Source organism: Amblyraja radiata, chromosome 4, assembly GCF_010909765.2.
Source record: "Amblyraja radiata isolate CabotCenter1 chromosome 4, sAmbRad1.1.pri, whole genome shotgun sequence".
NCBI lineage: Eukaryota > Metazoa > Chordata > Chondrichthyes > Rajiformes > Rajidae > Amblyraja > Amblyraja radiata.
Window position 1 is genome coordinate 60578568 of NC_045959.1, and position 24670 is coordinate 60603237.

General features: G+C 42.8%; 1 protein-coding gene across 4 annotated transcripts in view; it reads left to right on the forward strand.

Annotated features, from left to right (window-relative positions):
• Positions 1 to 24670, forward strand: part of myom1 (myomesin 1) — a 94776-nt gene that overhangs the window by 58475 nt on the left and 11631 nt on the right. For 3 of the 4 annotated variants that reach the window (XM_033019592.1, XM_033019594.1, XM_033019593.1), the window contains 10 exons: positions 743 to 857; positions 2816 to 2972; positions 6926 to 7032; positions 8287 to 8331; positions 8421 to 8557; positions 12679 to 12823; positions 15393 to 15452; positions 17444 to 17511; positions 18324 to 18437; positions 21488 to 21575. In XM_033019592.1, the coding sequence (XP_032875483.1) occupies positions 743 to 857; positions 2816 to 2972; positions 6926 to 7032; positions 8287 to 8331; positions 8421 to 8557; positions 12679 to 12823; positions 15393 to 15452; positions 17444 to 17511; positions 18324 to 18437; positions 21488 to 21575 (1036 nt within the window). Of the gene's footprint in view, positions 1 to 742; positions 858 to 2815; positions 2973 to 6925; positions 7033 to 8286; positions 8332 to 8420; positions 8558 to 12678; positions 12824 to 14820; positions 14934 to 15392; positions 15453 to 17443; positions 17512 to 18323; positions 18438 to 21487; positions 21576 to 24670 lie in introns of those variants that run through there. The other variant, XM_033019596.1, reaches the window with a different exon arrangement.

The following is a 24670-nucleotide window of genomic DNA, read 5'->3' on the forward strand; positions in this document are numbered from 1 at the left end:
TTTGTATACTTAATTCTCATCAGAGAGTTTACAGCTGTTACTGAGTGGAATAGAGTCACATAGCATGGAAACAGGCCCTTTGGCTCAACTTTCCCACAGCATCCAACATGTCCCATCTACACTTGTCTCTAATTTGGCAAATATAATTTGCAGCTCATTACAGTCTTGAAGTGTGATGCTGGTTATATTGATGGTCAAGATGTTGGTATGTAGTACACATTACTAAAAGAACCATTGGGATCTTTGTAGACACAAGATGCTGGAGTAACTCAGCGGGACAGGCAGCATCTCTAGAGAGAAGGAATGGGTGGCGTTTCGAGTCAAGACCCTTCTTCAGACTTCAGAGTCTGAAGAAGGTCTCAACCTCAAATGTCGCCCATTCCTTCTCTCCAGAGATGTTGCCTGTCCGGCTGAGTTACTCCTGCATCTTGTGTCTAGCTTTGATTTAAACCAGCATCTGCAGTTCTTTCCTACATATTGGAATCTTTGTGATGGGAAATGAGGAGTTGTTTGAAGCCCACACTCTGAGATCTTTGTGTATTTCTATTCAGATTGTTTCTGGACTCGAAGATCGGCTGGGGAGGGCAAGGAAAAATAATCTGTATTTTGCGCCATGTAGAACATTGACAAGTGCTGAAGAGAACAATGAAGTTCTCCATCAGATCCATTAATGGATATCATTAAATGGTATTGACTTTTAAATTAGCTCTGTGTTTCACCAATGCCTTAATATTACCAATAGGTACAAGGACTAAAAGAAGGTGTGAGTTATGTTTTCCGTGTGCGGGCTGTGAACATGGCAGGGGTTGGAAAACCATCCGATTTAACAGAGCCAATCACTGCAGAAACAAGCCCAGGTTTGTTTTACCACTTTATGAATAAGAAATTATTAGTTATTTTTGCAGTGACTGAATTAAATTTAATTGAAGCAAATGGCCTTGCTCATAATAGCCACTCTCTTTATCCACTTCCTTCTGTTCAATAAGGTGGCTTATTCTGTCATATTGGGTCTTATTTCATTCGGGTTCTATTGGTTCCTCTCCCAACAGTGTAAAACTTACCATATCCAGGGTACAAACCATGATTGCTTAATATGATATTACACATATTACTCATTGCTTTATTCAACTACACATAGTGTGCACTGATTTACACAACCAAACATGAAAACATATTTTCATATTGGAAAGTATTGGCTCATGGAAAACGTGCAATACCTCATCTGTATTTGGATAACTAATTCCACTATGGCAGAATTTAACCTAAATGATCAATATTTTCCTGGCAGCTTCCTGGCTATTTGTTTTTCTCTGTGTGCAGGTTAGTTTCAGTTCTAATATGCTATGGTATTAAGTAACTTGGTGACACAATCCCGCCTCCCATTTATAAAATGTGCATTTGGGTAAAGTATCAGAAGGTGCTTGAAACATCTGTGGTTAATCTAAGTAGGAATCACAGGTCGTAACAAAAATGGCCATGGCTGTTTTATATCCTTACTTGGCCTTAAGGCAACAAGAGCTTTTATGATATCCATTGTAATTCTCAAATTGATATCATGTCAGTCAGCACAAATTAAAAGTAACATTTTGGACTTTCGGATTTGTATAACTGAAATTAGCCTCGCTAACGCAGCCAATGAGAAACTTTTATCACGTATCCTGTTTTTTTGTAGATTTCAACTTTTTATCTATTTATTGTTAACACAACCTACAAATCTCAGATTTAGACGAATTCTGGTGCTAAGATTACTGGCTGTGAGCGACATTCTTCAACCATGACATCATGGAGAAAGATTTTGATCAGAGAGATGAACAAATCCTAATTTCTTCAAAAAAATGGTACATTTCGAAGAGAAGCAAAAAAATTCTAAACTTCTTTATTATTTGAAACTACTTATTGATTATTGGGAACTCAATTTCGGTTCATACATATGGGGGAAAGGACAGCATTACATACTATATGTACCTTATATTAAATGGGCACTGAAATATTACCTCGCTTCTCTCTGATAATATGGATAAACAATAATGGGATAATATGATAAAATTATAATAACTGTTGATAATACACATATTATTATAAGTAATATGATTATTAGGGATCAACAATAAATATTGGCCTTACCAATGCTATACACATCCTGTTAATAAATGTTTTAATGTTTTAAAATATCCAGAACAAGGGGTCACAGTTTAAGGATAAAGGGGAAATCTTTTAGGACCGAGATGAGGAAAACTTTTTTCACACAGAGAGTGGTGAATCTGTGGAATTCTCTCCCGCAGAAGGTAGTTGAGGCCAGTTCATTGGCTATATTTAAGAGGGAGTTAGATGTGGCCCTTGTGGCTAAAGGGATCAGGGGGTATGGAGAGAAGGCAGGTACAGGATACTGAGTTGGATGATCAGCCATGATCATATTGAATGGCGGTGCAGGCTCGAAGGGCCGAATGGCCGAATGGCCTACTCCTGCACCTATTTTCTATGTTTCTATGTCTATACTGTTGGGCCCAGGCAACAATTGGAAAGAATGACAAGACCATCGAGACAAAACCTCTATTTTCAATAGGTAACCACTTGCTCACATAAAGTATAGAATATGAATTTGCAACTCTGTTATTAGAAAAGGGATTCTCTTGGAAAGGTGTTGGATCTTGAGAGCTGAGGTCTGCTGAGATTCCTACTACATGCGAAAGAGATAATGCTTCTACTAAACTTTTAACAAAGTATTTTACCATTCTAGCCTGCAAGCACAGACATTATCAACAGCAAACATATGAAAAATTAGAATTCTGCAACTAACTCTTTCTATCTTTTATAGGTACCAAAGAGATGGTCATAGATGTGGATGATGATGGAGTCATTTCCCTGATCTTTGAGTGCACGGATATGGCTGGAGGTTCAAAATTCATTTGGTCTAAGAATTATGAAGAACTCATCGACTCATCAAGAGTTACCGTGGAGACCAAAGGCGGAAAGTAATCACAATTTTGCTGTCAATACAAGGACCCATGTTGTTTATCGTTGAACTTTTTTCTCGTAACTAACGGGGCAATATTATCTTTATTTTGCTCGAAATATATGAAATACAGTAAACCCTTGCAATAAAGGACCTTTGTAGGCTGTATAAATACAGCACAGAAACAGCCCCTTCGGCCCACCGAGTCTGCGCTAACCAACGATCACCTCGTACACTAACACTATCCTACACACTAGAGACAATTTACAATTTTTACCAAAGCCAATTAACCTACAAACCTATACATCTTTGGTGTGTTGGAGGAAATTGGAGCACCCGGAGCAAACCCACGTGGTCACAGGGAGAATATACAAACTCGGTATAGGCAGTAACTCTATCACTGCACAACATAGTCAGGATCGAACACAGGCCTCTGGCGCTGTAAGGCAGCAACTCTATCACTGCGTCACCGTGCCACCCTATATAACGGAAATAGGGCCGCTCTATATAATGGATTTTGATTATAGCAGACTGAGGCTACCGTTGCACCCCCCACTCCCACCACTGCCAGTTAAACAATGAGCTGGCATCATAAGGCATGCTTCCGGTTGCAGGAGCGGAGAGAGTGAACAGCATGAATACAACGCGAGTACCCATCCCTGGCGCACTGTGTGTGGGGCCAGGGCATTTGCAACCCCCCGCCTGTGGATTCCCTCTTCTCTAACCCACCCCAAAGCCACGTTTCTTCCCTCCCCGCCTCTGGTTAAATTTTACCCCCCTCACTCTGTTACAGCAGACAATCAGCAATAACGGACACCATTCCCCTCCCCCTCCCCCGTGGTCCGTTAGAGCGAGGGTTTAATGTATATATTTTCATAAAGTTCTAATCTGCATCAACATCAACCTCTGACAAACATTTATGGATGAGTTAATGAATTATACAGAGAGTTAATAAGTTAAAGGATTATTTAGTAATTCATCCGTACTTTACCCGGAGGACATTTCCGCTTGATTGATGCAATGATTATCTGATATCCTTGCCAACAGAAGAATGTTAATTTGATATCAAGGATTGAATGCCTCAACACCTTTGAAATGTCATGTTGTACCACATCAGAGTTTAATTATTATATTAAGAACATTTTATTGAAGGGTCATATGATAAATACTTGACAGAACAGTGATTCACTGTAATTTCCATGCCAATTAAGTGCAATGGAAACTGAAGTCACCTTACAATTGCATAACAAGGTTTCTTCAGTTTGATAGGAAATTCTTTCATGGTTTATTTTCCATTAGCTTGATGAGCCAAATGTTATTGCTGGATCAAAGTGTTGTCAGAGATGGACACAAAATGCTGCAGTAACTAAGCAGGCCAAGCAGCATCTCTGGACGTTTTGGGCCAACTTTGAGTTTGGAGAAGGGTCTCGACCCGAAATGTCACCTGTTTCTTTTCTCCAGAGATGCTGCCTGACCTGCTGAGATACTCCAGCATTTTTCGTCTATCTTCAGTGTAAACCAGCACAATGTGTTGTCGGTGATGGTTGGCATTGGAAAATTTCAGATCTTCATTTCTGAGCATATCAACATGGATTTGTGCCTGGAAGGTCATGTTTAACTAATCTTCTTGAATTTTTTGAAGATGTTACTCGGGAAATTGATGAGGGTAAAGCAGTGGATGTTGTGTATATGGACTTCAGTAAGGCCTTTGACAAGGTTCCTCATGGAAGGTTGGTTAAGAAGGTTCAATGGTTGGGTATTAATGGTGGAGTAGCAAGATGGATTCAACAGTGGCTGAATGGGAGATGCCAGAGAGTAATGGTGGATGGTTGTTTGTCAGGTTGGAGGCCAGTGACGAGTGGGGTGCCACAGGGATCTGTGTTGGGTCCACTGTTGTTTGTCATGTACATCAATGATCTGGACGATGGTGTGGTAAATTGGATTAGTAAGTATGCAGATGATACTAAGATAGGTGGGGTTGCGGGTAATGAAGTAGAGTTTCAAAGTCTACAGAGAGATTTATGCCAGTTGGAAGAGTGGGCTGAAAGATGGCAGATGGAGTTTAATGCTGATAAGTGTGAGGTGCTACATCTTGGCAGGACAAATCAAAATAGGACGTACATGGTAAATGGTAGGGAATTGAAGAATGTAGGTGAACAGAGGGATCTGGGAATAACTGTGCACAGTTCCCTGAAAGTGGAATCTCATGTAGATAGGGTGGTAAAGAAAGCTTTTGGTGTGCTGGCCTTTATAAATCAGAGCATTGAGTATAGAAGTTGGGATGTAATGTTAAAATTGTACAAGGCATTGGTGAGGCCAATTCTGGAGTATGGTGTACAATTTTGGTCGCCTAATTATAGGAAGGATGTCAACAAAATAGAGAGAGTACAGAGGAGATTTACTAGAATGTTGCCTGGGTTTCAGCAACTAAGTTACAGAGAAAGGTTGAACAAGTTAGGGCTTTATTCTTTGGAGCGCAGAAGGTTAAGGGGGGATTTGATAGAAGTTTTTAAAATGATGAGAGGGATAGACAGAGTTGACGTGGAAAAGCTTTTCCCACTGAGAGTAGGGAAGATTCAAACAAGGGGACATGACTTGAGAATTAAGGGACTGAAGTTTAGGGGTAACATGAGGGGGAACTTCTTTACTCAGAGAGTGGTAGCTGTGTGGAATGAGCTTCCAGTGAAGGTGGTGGAGGCAGGTTCGTTTTTATCATTTAAAAATAAATTGGATAGTTATATGGATGGGAAAGGAATGGAGGGTTATGGTCTGAGCGCAGGTATATGGGACTAGGGGAGATTATGTGTTCGGCACGGACTAGAAGGGTCGAGATGGCCTGTTTCCGTGCTGTAATTGTTATATGGTTATATTATATGGTTATATGGTATATCCTGCACAATAATAAAACAGTCAAGGAGAGTAAATGGTCTGACAGTGCTGGGGCACAGCATGAGACAGCAGTTATCAACCCTGTATAAACAAGGAACTGCAGGTGCTGCTTTACCCAGGGAAGATACAAAATGTTTGAAGAAGGGTCCCGACCGAAAACGCCACCTATCCGTGTTCTCCAGAAATGTTGCCTGACTTGCTGAGTTACTCCAGCAGTTTGTGTCTTTTCTTTATCGGCCCCTTTGCACTTGCTTTATCCTGGGTTTCATGATTTAGTGTTGATGAATAAGCTGTGCAGCAAGTTGTGCCCTAAATTCTTGCCGCGGTGGCGCAGTGGTAGAGTTGCTGCCTTACAGCGAATGCAGCGACGGAGACCCGGGTTCGATCCCGACTGCGGGTGCTGTCTGTAGGGAGATTATACGTTCTCCCCATGACCTGCGTTGGTTTTCTCCGAGACCTTCGGTTTCCTCCCACACTCCAAAGACGTACAGGTTGTAAATGTAAAAATTGTCCCTAGTGGGTGTAGAATAGTGTTAATGTGTGGGGATCACTGGTCGGCGCGGACCCGGTGAGCCGAAGGGCCTGTTTCCGTGTTATATCTCGAAACTAAACTAAACTAAACTAAGTGATCAGAGCAAAAACTACTTTGATTATCAACATGAGTCACTGTAAATTGTTTTCAGGAAACTTGTGACAATAATGTTAAAGGAAAGTATAGAAAGATAGTACAGGGCATTGACATCCAGAAACACATGCTGTGAATTGATATGGCACATTCCCCACCATTTCCTATGTTATGTCAATTAGATCTCATCTGTGCAATCCAAGAGGTAATTGGCAGGAATAGTTATTTTCAGGAAGGGAGGGAATATCATAGCAGGTCTTTCTGGTAATGTACATCCGTAAAAGATAGGTAAATAAGTTGCTAAGCACTATCGTTATAGGTAGATAAACTTTTTCTATCATCTACCATAATGACAGGGGGGAAACGAAAGCAACCAAATGCTACGTAGGAATGAATGCATTGAATACCCTGCTCAACAGTGTGTTCAGAAATATTTTTATTATTTCTTTGTCAAATAGGACGAGACTCATTTTCAATGATCCAGGGAAGGACGATTTGGGTGTTTATTCTAGCGTGGTCACTGATACAGATGGAGTTTCTTCCAGCTATGCCATAGATGAAGCAGGTATGTTATATCTTATTCAAAAAATTATGTTTATGGAAAAAAACTAGCAAAATGACGACTTCTGACAGCCTCCTAGAACACATTATTTCTCTCTGGTTAGCCAGCCACCTCCTATCTTCCACTGGTTTCAGCGATGAAGGGTAGTTAGATGATTCATCCCTGTTTAAGAGATAAAGACATTATGTACAGCCCTTTAGCTAAATCTTTTTAGCGCCTTATTTCGTGAGTGATGGTTGTGAAATGGGAAAACTTATCTTTCTCCTCCAGAAGGGTTGTACAATCTTCCTTGAGGTTGTCAGGGCTCAAGTGGGAAATCTGTCTGGGGTGCCTGCGTCAAGCAGGGTGGCTTGGAATAGGAATGTCAGCTCCTGGGGATTAAAAAAAAATTATTGTCATTAATTTTAAATTTATTTTAAATATGTAGATGAGCTGTACAGATATTAAAAGAAACTAGCCATACATTTTCATTTTACATGCCCTGGGTGTTGCTGAATGTTTGTGAATGTCAACCTTTCCTTGAACACGCTGACAGCTTTTGACATTTGTTCCAATGTTTTCTCGGCTAGCATTTCATCCGCTTCTTATTTGGGTTTGCTGGCTGCAGAGTCTCCCCGGCTGTCACAGTGCTTCTGTGACCCCAGCTGTTAGCCTTGGCCTGAGACAACTCCTATTGAGCATTGGAACAAATTCCCAGCAAAAGACCACGTTCGGGCCATGCTGGAACAAGGATAGGGGCCGGTGATTTCAGGGCAGCAGTAGATATGATAAAGGTAGAAGATGTCACAATTTTGATCTATCACGTTTGGCTATATTTAAGAGGGAGTCAGAGGGAGCCTTTAGGACCGAGATGAGGAAAACATTTTTCACACAGAGAGTGGTGAATCTCTGGAATTCTCTGCCAGAGAAGGTAGTTGAGGCCAGTTCATTGGCTATATTTAAGAGGGACTTAGATCTGGCCCTTGTGGCTAAAGGGATCAGGGGGTATGGAGAGAAGGCAGGTACAGGATACTGAGTTGGATGATCAGCCATGATCATATTGAATGGCGGTGCAGGCTCGAAGGGCCGAATGGCCTACTCCTGCACCTATTTTTCTATGTTTCTATGTAATTACAAACGTCTGTTGACTCCATCGCAATGTGGTTAAAACACAGATTATATTTTCCCAGTTAACAAACTTGGAGAAAATTTACCGACACATTCATGCAACTGTATCATGTTGTTAAGTTGTCTGAATCCGTGTTTTTGTCTTTGCAGAGCTCTTGCGTCTTCTTGAACTTAGTCACGAACACAAATTCCCAGGTAAGTATTGTGAACATGATTAGCTGGAGTAGTGGTTGTTCCTAATGCAGATTAATAGTCATACGCCATCACCTTACTTGTGTTCACAGTTGTACCTCTGAAGTCCGAGCTAGCTGTTGAACTCCTGGACAAAGGACAAGTGCGATTCTGGTTGGAGGCTGAACATCTCTCTCCAAATGCACAGTGTAAATTTGTATTTAATGACAAAGAGATTAAAAATGATGAGGTGAGTTATTTTACTTCTTTATGAAACTCAAAGGGCGGCATGGTGGTGCAGAGGTAGAGTTGCTGCCTTACAGCGCCAGAGACCCGGGTTCGATCCTGACTACGGGAGCTGTCTGTACCGAGTTTATACGTTCTTCCCGTGACCTGCGTGGGTTTTCTCTGGATGCACTGGTTTCCTCCCACATTCCAAATACGTGCAAGTTTGTGGGTTAATTGGCTTCTGTAGAATGCCCCTAGTGTGCAGGATAGGGTACGGGTGATCACTGGTCAGCGTGGACTCGGTGGGCCGAAGGGTCTGTTTCCACGCTGTTTATCTTAACTAAACTAAATTAAATTTCCTACGCACATGAATTGTATTATTTAAACATTCCCTATTATCATGATGAAGGCTAAAAATAATGGAGTTGTTAATAGATTTTAAAACGATTGTGAACAATTCCAACAGAAAAAAACAATATTATCCCACATTCTCATCCACCCCCAACACTGAGAGAAATTTTACAGGAACCAATTAACCTGCAAACCCACACATGTTTTGGATGTGGGTGGAAACCAGAGCATCGGGAGGAAACCCATGCAGTCACAGGGAGAATGCACAAACTCCACATAGACAGCACCCGAGGTCAGGATCGAAACCCAGGACTCTGGCACTCTGAGGCAGCATCTCTACGGCTGTGCCACTGTGTCGCCACTATTTCCAAATAGTATCAGTGATATTAACTGCAGGAATAGTTTTAGTCTCTGTTAGTCCTCTTCTTTTTAACAATAGTATCATTCACGAGAAGACAGAGCAGCTAAACATCATTTAGATGATCATCTCTGGTTAGGGTGGTGAAAGATATTTACAACGGAGAACGATTTGATCTTAGTTGACCCACCTCTATTTAGACCTCTGGCCCATTAAAATAATAACTAACTCATGTCTCTCCACTGGCAACTAATCATTTAAACTCCCCCCTAATTTGGAAAATTCATCTGCACTTTATCTACCTCATATTACCATAGCCACAGGTTCAAAATAAGGAGTAGTCCATTCAGTATAGAGATGGGAAGAAATGTCTTCACCCAGATGGGAGTGAGTCTTTGCACTGAGCGTATTTAAGAAAGAGGTTAATAGATCTTCAAATATCAAGGGAACCAAGGCATAGCGGATTAGTCAGGGAGAATGGATTTGAGGTAAAATATCAGGCAGTGAATAGGGATGTGGGCATGAGGGGTGAGATGGTTTCTTCTCCCTTCTATTTCCTTTGCTTCTATTGTTTAGATGGTGTAAATTGTGGTCTCTCAACCTTGATATAATGTACAACTCCTACAACAGCAATGTGAAAGCCAACTAGTGAAATGTTCTCACCGTTATCTGGTCACGGGGAGGGATTTTTTTCTCCATCAAAATAACCATGTTTAAATTATATTATTGCTGTTGATCAAAGTGGCATAGTGGCACAGCTAATAGAGCTGCTGCCTTACAGTGCCAGAGAGCAGGGTTCGATCCTGACCTTGGGTGCTGTCTGTGTGCAGTTTGCACATTTTCTATTTGATCACGTAGGTTTCCTCCAGCCGCTTTGATTTCCTCCCACATCCCAAAGATGTGAGGCTCTCTTTTTCACACAGAGAGTTGTGAGTGTGGAATTCTCAGCCTCAAAGGGCGGTGGAGGTCGGTTCTCTGGATACTTTCAAGAGAGAACTTGATAGGGGTCTTAAAGATAGCGGAGTCAGGGGATATGGGGAGAAGGCAGGAACGGGGTACTGATTGTGGATGATCAGCCATGATCACATTGAATGGCGATGCTGGCTCAAAGGGCCGAATGGCCTACTCCTGCACCTATTGTCTATTGTCTGTTGTCTATTGATTATTGTGGATTAATTGCCCTCTATAAATTGCCCTCAGTGTACTGAGTGTAGATGGGTGAGTGATGGTTGGTGCAGATTCAGGCAGTGTGGTGGTGTTTGCAAATTCTCTCGGTGACTGCATCAGCTTGCTCAGAGAGCTCCAGTTTCCTCCCACGTCTAAAGGATGTAAGATAATTAGCTAGTGTAAATTACCACTTGGCGTACGTCAATGGCAAAAATAAGCAAAGCGGTATTGATGAGCATAAGTGAGAGAGAAATTTGCAGGAATACAGAAATATAGGGAGATGGGGAATGTGACTGATGGGATGAATCCCCTCGATGCCGACTTAGAGACAATGCGCTGAATGGCAGTTGTTATCAGTATAAAATAAGATTAGTCAGACTAAATCAAGCTACTGACAAGCCACAAGCTGTGGAGTAACAGACACTACTGGTATTCACACCAGAAACCTCTCTGTCCCAAAATAAATCAATTTATTTTGGGAAAATTACATAGCAGTGTTGATACTTGAAGTATGAGAGCAGATAGCAAACCAGCAACGGATTTTAAAGTTAATTGACACAGTGTTGGGATGAAAGACTTTCCATGCTTTTCATTGTAATTTATTTAGTTTAGTTTAGAGACACAGTGCGGAAACAGGCCCTTCGGCCCACCCAGTCTGCGCCGACAAGCGACCCCGTACAATAGCACTTTCTTACAGGACATGGACAATGTACAATATTTACCGAAGCCAAAATAACCTACAAACCTGTATGTCGAGACCCTTCTTCAGACCAGGTTTACAGGGAGTTTGTACGTTCTCCCTGTAAATGCATGGGTTTTCTCCAGGTACACAGGTTTCTCCACATGATCCAGTTTCCTCTCACACTCCAAAGATGCAGGTTTGTGGGTTAATTAGCTTCTATAAATTGTCCCTAGTATGTAAGATAGAACTAGTGTATGGCTGATGGCACAAAAAACTGGAGTAACTCAGCGGGACAGGCAGCATCTATGGATAGAAGAAATGGGCGACGTTTTGGGGTCAAGACCCTTCTTCATCCTGTCCTGAATGAGATTACCATAGTCACAGGTTCAAAATAAGAGGTTGATAATGGCTGATCTACTGTATCTCTCTCTCCTAACCCCATTCTCCTGCCTTCTCCCATAACCTCTGACACCTGTAATAATCAAGAATCTATCTATCTCTGCCTTAAAAATATCCACTGACTTGGCCTCTACAGGCCTCTACAGCCTTCCACAGATTCACCACCCTGTGACTAAATACATTTCTCATCATCTCCTTCCTAAAAGAACGTCCTTTAGTTCTGAGGTTATGACCTCTAGTCCTAGACTTTCCCACTAGTGGAAACATCCTCGGAAGAAGGGTCTTGACCTGAAACATCACCCATTTCTTCTCTCCAGAGATGCTGCCTGTCCCGCTGAGTTAACTCCAGCTTTTTGTGTCTGTCTATCTTCGGTTTAAACCAGCATCTGCAGTTCCTTCCTGGGTGATCACTGATCGGTGTGGACTCTGTGGGACAAAGAAGTTGTTTCCATGATGTATCTAAAATAAAATAAACTAAAAAACTAAACTAAACTAACCTCGAGGCCGAAAAGCAGCCATGCAATTCAGCAAGAAAAAAGGGAAGCAACTTGAGTGAAACATAAATGCAAACATGAATCTGATAAACCAAGTAACCTGTTTCCATTCTGTTCATCCTATGTGATTCTATCTTATCTTATGGTTTAGTTTAGTTTAGCTGAGAAATACAGTGCAGAAACAGGTCCTTCGGCCCACCGGGTCCGCGCCGACCAGCGATCCCCGCACATTAACACTATCCTACACCCACCAAGGACAATTTTTACATTTACCAAGCCAATTTACTTACAAACCTGTATGTCTTTGGCGTGTGGGAGGAAGCCGAAGATCTCGGAAAAAAACCATGCAGGTCACTGGGAGAACATACAAACTCCGTACAGACAGCACCCGTAGTCGGGATCGAACCCGTGTCTCCAGCGCTGCATTCGCTGTAAGGCAGCAACTCTACTGCTGCGCCACCGTGACCGCTGGTTCTCCGACCCAATTCTTCAACCAAGCCTTTTGTCTTCTTCTCTAATATATATTTAGGTGGCTCAATTTGAAATCAACTGTGATACCTCTCCTGTAATGCTTTTGGCCATGTTAAATACATCATATAATTATGCCATTGTGATATAATATCCCACAGAATGAGGAGGCCTGCAAGTAAAATTGCTTTTATTTTGTTTCAAACATCCTTTGTCCTTTCCAGAAATATAAAATAAAGGTTGATCACAAGACTGGATTGGTGGAAATGATTATGGAGAAATTGGAGGATATAGATGAAGGCACGTTCACTGTTCAACTCCAAGATGGTAAAGCATGTAACCAGTCGACTCTGGTTCTGATTGGAGATGGTGAGTCCTTGTACAGCAGTGACTAGTGGGGTGCCACAAGGCTCAGTGATGGGACCCCAGTTATTTACAATATATATTAACGATTTAGATGAAGGAATTAAATGTAGCATCTCCAAGTTTGCAGATTACACAAAACTGGGTGGCAGTGTGAGCTGCAAGGATGCTATGAGGCTGCAGGGTGACTTGGATAGGTTGGGTGGGTGGGCAGAAGCATGGGAGATAATAATAATAATAATAATAATAATAATATATCTTTTATTGTCATTGTACGTCAGTGCAACGAGATTTAGTGTGCAGCTCCACTGATGTACAAGAAAGGTAAATAAATACAATACATAGATAAACAAGCTGAATTGATTGACGTGACCATCTGAGGGAGACTGTCCAAAGGGGGTGGGTGGGGGGGCACTCATTAGGGCCGGTTCAGAGCCGCTATAGCTCTTGGGATGAAACTGTTCCTGAGTCTGGAGGTTCGGGCGTAGAAGGCCTTGTAACGTCTGCCGGAGGGAAGTAGTTGAAACAGACCGTGGCAGGGGTGTGATGAGTCCTTATGGATGCTGAGGGCCTTCCTGAGGCACCGCGTGTGGTAGATGCCCTCCAAGGCTGGTAGCTCTGTCCCGATGATCCTCTGCGCTCTGTTGACGACGCGCTGTAGAGCTCTCCTCTCCGCCTCCGTGCAGCTGAGATACCACACAGAGATGCCATACGTTAGTATGCTCTCTGTGGTGCAGCGGTAGAACGTTGTCAGCAGCTGTTGGGGCAGACCAGTCTTTTTTAATGTCCTCAGGAAGAACAGTCGTTGCTGTGCAGTATAATGTGGATAAATGTGAGGTTATCTACTTTGGTGGCAAGAACAAGAAGGCAGATTATTATCTGAATGGTGTCAGATTAGGAAAAGGGGAGGTGCAATGAGACCTAGGTGTCCTTGTACATCAGTCTGAAAGTAAGCATGCAAGTGCATCAGGCAGTGAAGAAAGTTAATGGTATGTTGGCCTTCATTGCGGGAGGATTTGAGTATAGGAGCAAGGAGGCCTACCACGGTTGTACAGGGCCCTGGTGAGACCGCACCTGGAGTATTGTGTGCAGTTTTGGTCTCCTAATTTGAGGAAGGACATTCTTGTTATTGAGGGAGTGTAGTGTAGGTTCACCAGGTTAATTCCTGGGATGGCGGGACTGACATATGATGAAAGAATGGATCGACTGGGCTTATATTCACTGGAATTTAGAAGGATTAGAGGGGGATCTTGTGGAAACATTTAAAATTCTTAAGAGATTGGGCATGCTAGATGCAGGAAAAATGTTCCCAATGTTGGGAGAGTCCAGAACCAGGGATCACAGTTTCAGAATAAGGGGTAAGTGTTTTAGGATAGAGATGAGGAAAAGCTTTTTCAGCCAGAGAATTGTGAATGTGGAATTCTCTGCCACAGAAGGCAGTGGAGGCCAATTCACTGGATGTATTCAAGAGAGAGTTAGATATAACTCTTAAGGCAAATGGAATCAAAGGATATGGGGAGAAAGCGAGAACAGGGGACTGATTCTGGATGATCAGCCATGATCATATTGAATGGCGGTGCTGGCTCAAAGGGCCAAATGGCCTATTCCTGCACTTATTTTCTATGTTTCTATGATAGGCTTTGTGTACACAGATGCCAATCACAATTAATAGAGATAGGATGCACTGAATAATACTAAGATTCTAATTTTAAATACACTTATTAATAGCACTATTTATAGGTCATCTCTTGATGTATTTCTAAAAGAGTCTACTGAAGCACATTTTTTTACTGCACAATTTGTGATGTTCATTGAATGTAGATGATTCCAACATTGCATCCAACCCGCTGTATCATTCCATTATGTTGGCATAGGTTCATAAGTGATAGGAGCAGAATGAGAGGGAAAGATAGATCAGTCATGTTTGAATGGTGGAGTAGACTTGATGGGCTGAATGGTCTTCTCTGGCTCCAATAACTTATGAACTTATGAACTTCTTTCAGTATTTAAGAATCTGCAGAAAGAGTATTTTAAAGCAAAGATTGGCAGTTTCTTAATTAATAAGAGTGTCAAATGTTTTGGGGAGAAGACAGGAGAATAGGGTTGAGAGGGAAAGATAGATCAACCATGATTAAATGGTGACGTAGACTCGATGGACTGAATGGCCTAATTCTGCACCTATGACATGAACTCAAGCTATCAACCTTTGAACTATTTGAGCGAATTACAATCCATAGACATAAAATAATATTTTTAATTTTGTCTGGTATGTTTGAGTACATCATTAAAAATCTATTTGCAGAATGTATCCCACTAGGAAGTGTAATTTGTTCATTTCTGGAGACTATTCTACCAATCTGCAATCCTATGATTGCAATGGGGAAAGCTGCCAAGCTACACGGCCTGTAAAAGAGCATTGATTCACAAATACAATTTTTCGGATTTTTGCCTAAGATGCACAGAATCAGTGAAACTGATGCCACTTTAGCATTATGACAAGCCAATGTCGATCAATTTGATGTCACAAATTCTGAGTGCGACTTCAACTATTCTTGTGTTTTATTCCTACTTTCAGTGTTTAAGAATCTGCTGAAAGAGGCAGAATTCCAGAGAGGCGAGTGGCTCAGGAAACAAGGTAATATACTCTTCGACTAACGCACTGTTATGCAGAAACTGGAATTCATCAATTCTTGATATGTGAACATGCTTTCCATAAAGAACAAAAGGCCAACCCTTCTCCTGAAAGGTTTCGGGCAAAAAAAGCATCTATCACACTTACTTTGATCCAAGGCTAAAGAACTAAGCAAGAGATCCTTCGGGATCTTGTTGCTGAGATCACTGGGAAACGAGGTATAGTGCAACATACTCGAGAATGTTCCACCCTTCGCAGCAAAAGGACAGCAGTGTAAAAGGCTGTTGGAGAAGTGAATTGGGAAGGCTGGGGGCTGAGGAAGGTAGGATACAGTAGTGGAGTGTCACATGTAGCCCACATGTAGAGCTGCTGTCTCAAAGCGCCAGAGACTCGGGTTCGATCCTAACCTTGAGTGCTGTCCTATGGTCAATGGTGTCTTATTTGTCACATATGTAACTGCACAGTGCAATTCATTTTGCATATATTACACAAGCTACCTCTGCCATTTTTTGGCACCATCATTCAAAGTCTAAATTCCGGTTGGCCCGTGCACTCAGTGGACTGGAGCAGTTCCCATGGACAGACGTCCATCTGCTTTCCTCTCCTGACCATCTTTGTGTCCCAGGGGTGCCCCCTACAGCCGTCCTTGAAGGCATTAGAGGCATTACCCCAGTTCACCCTCCTTGTGCCCAATGTCAGCAGTCGGTTACGCCGTCCTATGAGCCTTCAGGTGGGCCCTGACGAGCCCTCGGGCAAAGTTCCTGGTCCCGTCAACCGACTAGTCTTCCAGGTGATGTTAGGCTTTATAATGGAAGCATAGATCGCAACAGCAAAGATGCCTTGCGGAGCACTTATAAAACACGGGTTGAGCCACAATAGATTGTGTCCAAGTCTGTGAATGTGCTCTTCGTGCGTCTTGTAAGCAAAGGGTGGTTTGTGTAAAGAACAAGCTGTCAGAGGAAGTAGTTGAGGCTGGGACTATCTCAACTTTAAAAAAACAGTTAGATATGTACATGGATAGGACAAGTTTGGAGGGATATGGACTAAACGCAGGCAGGTGGGACTAGTGTAGCTGGGACATGTTGGCCGGTGTGGGCAAGTTGGGCCGAAGGGCCTGTTTCCACACTTTATCACTCTATGACTCTATGAGTGAAGGTTGTAGGTTTCCCCTGGAAGCTCCACTTTCTGAGAGTTGTGTTGGATGCAACCTATGAATCTGATGCTGGATAAATGTTAGCCCAGGCCTGAAATATTGTTGCCCTTGTGACCCATTTCCAAGTAACTGGGAAAAGATCCAAGGTTTATTTGCTTCTCTGTGCGAGCTATCTGCGGGGTAACATATTTTTCCTTCAGCTGAGCAACCACTTGCCACAGGTATCTAACCGAACCTCTATGGACTATAATCAGGAGCTAATACCACACTGCATCACTTGATTGCTGCCTCTCCCTGTCTCTATTCACAGGACCATCAGCCCAAGGTAAAATGGGGTTGACTCACAATTCACATTTTTTCCATCCTTGATTCACACCTTTTGTCTTTTCATCTCTGGCCTGTGTCCAACAATCTGTCTATCCAAACCCTCTCTCACACTCACCTGTAACTACCAATCACTTACCAGGCTTTGTCCTCTCTTCCAGCTTTCTCCCCCCTTCCCCCGACCACCACAATCCGCCTGAAGGGTCCTGAACCAAAATATCACCTATCCATATTCTCCAGAGATGCTGCCTTGATCTGCTGAGTTACACCAGCACTTAATGTATCCCCTCCCTTCCTATCAGATACAATATAGTTGTTTATGAAACCAATGATCTAACATTATTACTTCTTATGCAGATCCTTGCTAACAAAAATACTAAGAAAATCATAGAAATTTTTTCTTTAAATGTAAAGACAGATGATAAAACACACGAGATGAAATCTATGTCCATTCAATCAATGTGATAAAAACGAAACTGAATTATTTTTAATCTTGTGGAAAATTCTGTGCCAACAGGTCCTCATTTTGTTGAGTATCTTGAATGGGAAGTTACAAGTGAATGCAACGTACTTTTGAAATGCAAGGTGAAGCAGTTATTTTGTTAAAGCATGCTCTTTGATTCTCCAATTCCATAAAAGAGTTAATGACTTAAATATTTAAAGGGCAGTTAAGTATCTTGTCCGGAAGAGAAAGATAATAGTCAGTGTTTTCTTTATATAAAAGTTGTAAAAGCATGCAAAACACAGCAACAACACTGGAGTTAATGCATAAATCCTATTATGCATTAGAAAAGTGATTGGGAAGGGAACATCCCTGACCTTTTATTTTTCTATTCCAGACGCCATGCTGATAGATGGGCCCTTCCAAATATGAATTAATATATTTTAAAAGAACAATATTAATGCCAAATATCACATTTTCTATAATTTTCTGAGATTAACAAATGCTAATTGAATCACAGGCCAACATGAGGAATTGTTTGGAGAGAGGTTTTGAGAAGAGGTGAAAAACAAATAGAACACCCCATTGCCATGCTTGTGAATCTTTAAATTTAGTTTAGAGATACAGCGTGGAAACAGGCCCTTCGGCCCACCGAATCTGCGCCGCCCAGCAATCCTCACACTATCCTACATGCACTAGGTACATTTTAAAATTATACAAAGCCAATTAACCTACAAGCCCATATGTTTTTGGAGTGTGGGAGGAAACCAGAGATCCCTGGAGAAAACCCATGCGGTCACTGGGAGAACATACAAACTCCGTATAGACAAGCATCCATAGTCAGGATCGAACCCGGGTCTCTACCACTGCACCACCAAGCCGCCTGGAAAATTTCAGAAGAAAGGGAGAACCAAACATATGAGCTAAAACTCCTCTTTACTTTCTTTCCATTTAGGTGGCTAATATTAAGAAAGAGACATCAATCATCTGGTATAAAGATGACAGAGAGATAATGTTTGATGAGAAGCATGACTTCAAGGATGGTGTGTGTACTTTGTTGGTGCAACAGGTATGAAAGTAATGTTCAGATATCTAGACTAATTACCCGGACAATAGGAAGTGTGACCTGTTAGAGGCAGCAGGGTTGAAGGTATAGATGGAACCACTGCAGTCGGGAAATGTGGACACAGGTTTCCCACACATGTTGTGGAGTTTTAATGCCACCACGAACATCTATTTTTCTTGACGGATTCCTTATTCGAGTTGACTTGGAGACCGTAGGAGCAGACAGCTCTCAACCCTGGACCCAGCAGGATATTGAGTACTGGAAATCAGTACTAATGCTGAATGGTCATCATAAGTGGGGTGAACCATCAAGAACAATGGAGGGGCCAGCAGGGAACCACCACGAATGAATGGGGGGAACCAGCGGGGGGGGGGGGGAGGGTGACTGCCACAACTTGCAACGGGCAGGCAGTAGATAGAAATGTTCGGTGAACTTTTGTAACTTTGTCGGCACTAGACACGATGTGACACTTGAGTACTGCCTAGGTGAGATCTGCAGGGTTGTATGCAAATCAAAGTATTTCACTGTACCTAGGTATATGTGGCAAGAAAAGTATAATTGAATTGAATTGAATTGTTGGACAGAGCAATCCAGGGATGCGGGTGTGACCCAATTCCCGGTACACAGGAAAGGTCCTGGAGGAGGATCTGCTGAGGGGCAAGCTTGGATATCAGTGCCGGTGTCCTGGATTGGTCAGGACATTGAGGGATTCAGGCCAATGCCAAGTTGGGGGTGAGATGTGAGAGAATGTGCAGGGTTATGCTGGCAGTATGGAGGTACAAGGAGAGGAGTTGGAGGGTGACACTTCCCTGAATGAAATTACAACCTGATGTACTGCAGTGACAGCCTGGTTGTCCCTGGAATACCCAATGTTTTGCCCAGCTAAAACAATGTACTAATTTCCAGACAGGAATGATGCAGCGGGAATTCCACGAATGTACACATTTTTTTAGTTTAGTTTGCGGAAACAGACCCTTCGGCCTACTGAGACGGCGCCGGCCAGAGACACTAGCACCATCCCACACACACTTGGGACAAAATACAATTATACCGTGCCAATTGGCCTACAAACTTGTACGTCTTTGTATTATCTGAATGGTGGCCGATTAGGAAAAGGGGAGATGCAACGAGACCTGGGTGTCATGGTACACCAGTCATTGAAAGTAGGCATGCAGGTGCAGCAGGCAATGAAGAAAGCAAATGGTATGTTAGCATTCATAGCAAAAGGATTTGAGTATAAGAGCAGGGAGGTTCTACTGCAGTTGTACAGGGTCTTGGTGAGACCACACCTGGAGTATTGCGTACAGTTTTGGTCTCCTAATCTGAGGAAAGACATTCTTGCCATAGAGGGAGTACAGAGAAGGTTCACCAGACTGATTCCTGGGATGGCAGGACTTTCATATGAAGAAAGACTGGATAGACTCGGCTTGTGCTCGCTGGAATTCAGAAGATTGAGGGGAGATCTTATAGAAACTTACACAATTCTTAAGGGGTTGGACAGGCTAGATGCAGGAAGATTATTCCCGATGTTGGGGAAGTCCAGAACTAGGGGTCACAGTTTAAGGATAAGAGGGAGGTCTTTTAGGACCGAGATGAGAAAATCATTTTTTACACAGAGAGTGGTGAATCTGTGGAATTCTCTGCCACAGAAGGTAGTTGAGGCAGTTCATTGGCTATATTTAAGAGGGAGTTAGATGTGGCCCTTGTGGCTAAAGGGATCAGGGGGTATGGAGAGAAGGCAGGGATGGGATACTGAGTTGGATGATCAGCCATGATCATATCGAATGGCGGTGCAGGCTCGAAGGGCCGAATGGCCTACTCCTGCACCTATATTCTATGTTTCTATGTTTCTATGTCTTTGGAGTGTGGGAAGAAACCGGAGCTACCTGGAGAAATCCCACGCAGGTCAGGGGAGAACGTACAAACTCTGTGCAGACAAGCACCCGTAGTCAGGATCAAACCCGGGTCTCTGGTGCTGTAAGGCAGCAGCTCTGCCACTGCGCCACCTTGCCGCCTGATTTCTGATGCAGAAATCGCATCAGGTTTCCTGGAGTGAATTCCATCTAAAAACGCCTGGTTGAATTTTCAGAGTTGAGAAGCCCAACCCAAAACTCTACAAAATTTATGTCATTCCCTGCCACAGAGGGCAGTGGAGGCCAAGTCACTAGATGGATTTAAGAGAGAGTTAGATAGAGCTCTAGGGGCTAGTGGAGTCAAGGGATATGGGGAGAAGGCAGGCACGGGTTATTGATAAGGGTCGATCAGCCATGATCAGAATGGATGGCGGTGTTTGCTCGAAGGGCCAAATGGCCTCCTCCTGCACCTATTTTCTATGTTTCTATATTGCACTCCTCTCCAGTCAAATAAAAAATCTATCTATTGAATCATTGCACTAAATTAACCCACGCCACATATCAAAGTTTCTAGGAATAGCTCAACGTATAAGAGAACAGCTGCCAGCAAAGATGGAAAGCAGTTCTACTAATTAATGTCAAAGGAAATGTATATTGGCAGCAGAGATATTTATTAAGGTGGAGATTGACAGATTCTTGATTAGTACAGGTGTCAGTGGTGATGGGGAGAAGGCAGGAGAATGGGGTTGAGAGGGAAAGATAGATCAGCGATGATTGAATGGCGGAGTAACATGATGGGACCAAATGTCTTAATTCTGCTCCTAGAACTTACAAACTTATGAACCCCCAGCACGCATTTGGGCTATTTGACTATAGAGATAAATTTATCACAGCCTTGCTTCCATAAGCCAACAGAAAATTAAAGGGTATATCTGGATTATTAGTATTTTAAATCGCCTCACCACTATATGAAATAGCAATGTGATTCGCTGCAGATTTTTATACATACATACATACCTCCTTATTACCATCCTAAAATTAGCTGATATAAACTCCACTAGAGTTTATATGTGAATATTGGAATTTATTTTTAAAAGGCACACAGGCCACATTTTCAAAAGGTTGCTGGCAAAGAATAATTATGGTAAACATAAATATCTGTGCTTGATGCAATATTCCTGATTTAATATTTACCAATAGTTTTCAAAGAAGGACGCTGGTGTTTATGAAATTGTACTGAAAGACGACAGAGGAAGAGATTCAAGTGTGCTTCGACTGCTTGAGAAAGGTACGGTTTTACTGACATTAACCATGTCCCAGATTTTACATGATTGAGAATGTGTGGTTGGCGGTCAGTAAGGGGTTAAATCAAGAGCAATTGTGAATGTGTTAGGAACACGGTTTCAACAAGCCAACGTCCAGGTGGTAAGCAGTGTTCTGAAGGCCTAGGCTGTCAACTCACTCATCTGGGCAGGTTGCCAATGCAAGTACCTCACTCAAGCTGGTGACTGATTTAATCTGCTTTTCACGGCTGACCTGGGAAAGCTGGCGGCAGGAGTACCCTCATTCTAATCTCACCCACATCAGAACATACTCCCGTGAAAAGATCTGTAGGGTTGGGAATCAAATTGTGCCCAGAATTCCCCCCTCATGGAGATTAGGAATAATCAATTATCAGGAGCGGACCAAACTGCTTTGATCTTGGAGCCTTCTCTAGGGGATTGCCGACCCACTTGGAAGCCATCCAGCCGATCGCTGGCTGAGGAATTGCCGACTCTAAAGTCACACTTTCAAATGAAGTTGAGTTGAGTTAATTGTCATGTGCACAAGCCAGGTGAGGTACAGGTACTAAAGAAAATATAATCTGAAGAATGTGACCCAGATATTAATGATGGCCCAGTTTTAAGACTTTTTACGAAGCCTGTGGAAGTGAAACTTCCTCTATGGAAGTGAAATGAAGATTTAGCTCTTTTTGTTGCCAACATAAACCACCCTCAGTGGAGTTCACCATCAGGCATTACAATCATTAGAGTCTGGCCCAGCTATGCCCCTGACCTCCCAAAGCAGTCTATAGCACTCCTCTCATCCACCCTCCACCCCATTCTTGATACTCCAATGTGACCCTTGAGATCCCAGTCCATCCATGAGTAAAGCTCTGATCTGTTCCCACAGCCTCCTTCCATTTTGGCTCTCTTTTCACAATCTGGTTACAGGTTAGCACGTAACAATAAGCTTTTCACTATGCCCCCTGCTTTAAATCTGTTGTGCATCATAATATATGTTTAGATGGTAACAGACCCGAAAAATATAGGCCATGAGCTTGAATTGATGCTTAGGTTATTCCAGATTTAACCACATTCAATAGTGGACCACCTGAAAAAGAAATAAGACTGTAGATGCTAGAAATCTGAAATAAAAGCAGAAATTGCTGGAAATACTCAGGACTTGTTGGTTGACCTGCTTCCTGAGTGTTTCCGGCATTTTCTTCCTTTATTTCTAGCTCCCTCGAGAATTACACCAGATAACAAAAATTAAGGGATAGACACAAAATGCTGGAGTAACACCACGGGATAGGCAGCATCTCTGGAGAGAACAAATATTTTGGGTCGAGACCCTTCTTAGGGCTGCCAACTCTCACGCATTGAGCGTGAGAATCACGCATTTGGCCAAATTCTCACGCTCTCACGCTGACCACAAATTTCGCACACTGTCGTGAGAAATTCTGTGATCAACGAAAATTTCAAAAGTGCATGGGCCGCGGGTGTTGGAGAGCCGGGGCTGAGGGAGGGATGAAAGTAGAAGCAGAAGCAGCGGTGGGGTCAGATGCGGACGGGGAGCCGGAGCTGGCGAGTGTTTGCCGGGCTGGCGAGTCACTCACGGCCATGGAGCAGCCTCAGTGCAAGCCTCAGGGCCATCGGAGGCTTGCACTCTGGCCATGGAGCAGCCTCAGTTCAAGAGTCCCAGGCCATCGGAGGCGTCGGAAGCGTTGCGCCGCTGGCGTGAGAGTCTCTGTGCCGAATTCACCCAGGTGACCGGCATGGATCAGGCTGCGGCTCGGTGCATCCTGGAGGACAACCAGAATTAGGTACCAAACACTGGGTGGAAGATAGTGGCATTCAAATGGGGGTGGTTGGTGAAAGCATCCTGCTTGCCTGCTAGATTTTCACTTACTTTAACTGCAGGAAAAATGTTCCCGATGTTGGGGGAGTTCAGAACCACAGGTCACAGTTTAAAAATAAAGGGTAGGCCAGTTCAGACTGAGATGAGGACAAACCTTCTTCACGCAGAAAGTTGTGAATCTGTGGAATTCTCTGCCACAGAAGGCAGTGGAGGCCAATTCACTGGATGTTTTCAAGAGAGAGTTACATTTAGCTCTTGGGGCTAGCGAAATCAAGGGATATGGGGAAAAAACAGGAACGAGGTACTGATTTTAAATGAACAGCCATGATCATATTGAATGGCAGTGCTGGCTCGAAGGGCTGAATGGCCTATTCCTGCACCTATTTTCTATGTTTCTATGCTTGAGTATATGGCAATAAAACTCGACCACTTGATTTTGAAGCATTCATGCATGGTGGAGGAATAATGTAGTCATAGAGTGATACAGTGTGAAAACAGGCCCTTCGGCGCAACTTGCCCACACCCGCCAACATGTCCCAGCTACACTACCTGCTTTTGGTCCATATCCCTCCAAACCTGTCCTATCCATGTATCAGTCGAACTGTTTCTTAAATGTTGGGATAGTCCCTGCCTCAACTACCTCCTCTGGCAGCTTGTTCCATACACCCACAACCCTTTGTGTGGAAAAGGTTACCCCTTAAAAAGTTACCTCTTAAAAATACTTCAAACAAAAAACATTGAAATCATATTTCTACAATGCACTAAAACATGATTTTAATACATAACATTTCAAAAGGTCCCTACCATGGGAGGGGGGACGCCCCCTCTCCCACACCCTCCCCCCCACTTAATTGCTCCACTCTCTCGCCAGGTACCCCCAAGGCCAGTGATCAGTGATCACTCAGCCCACTTTGAAAAACGCTCTGTGGCCCCTGGTTCAGACAGAGATCATTGCCAGATGTGAGCGGGGAACTTCAATGTAAAAGTAATTGGGAATGGGGAGCATTGGAACAAAGATTTGCCCTCGGTACATATTAACTGTAATATAATAATGTATGCATGTTGGTAGGTGCAATCAAAACAAAGATTTTTTTTATCATTGTTGTGTTATGAATACCACAGAAAATATTATGTACTCTCAAGATCACATTTAATAGAATAATATTGCTTAAATATATAGTTATTGGACTTTGCATTTCGGAAAAGTCCCAGCTGAGAGGAAGAGAGCAAAATACTGAAAATATTGGGGGTGAAAATATTACT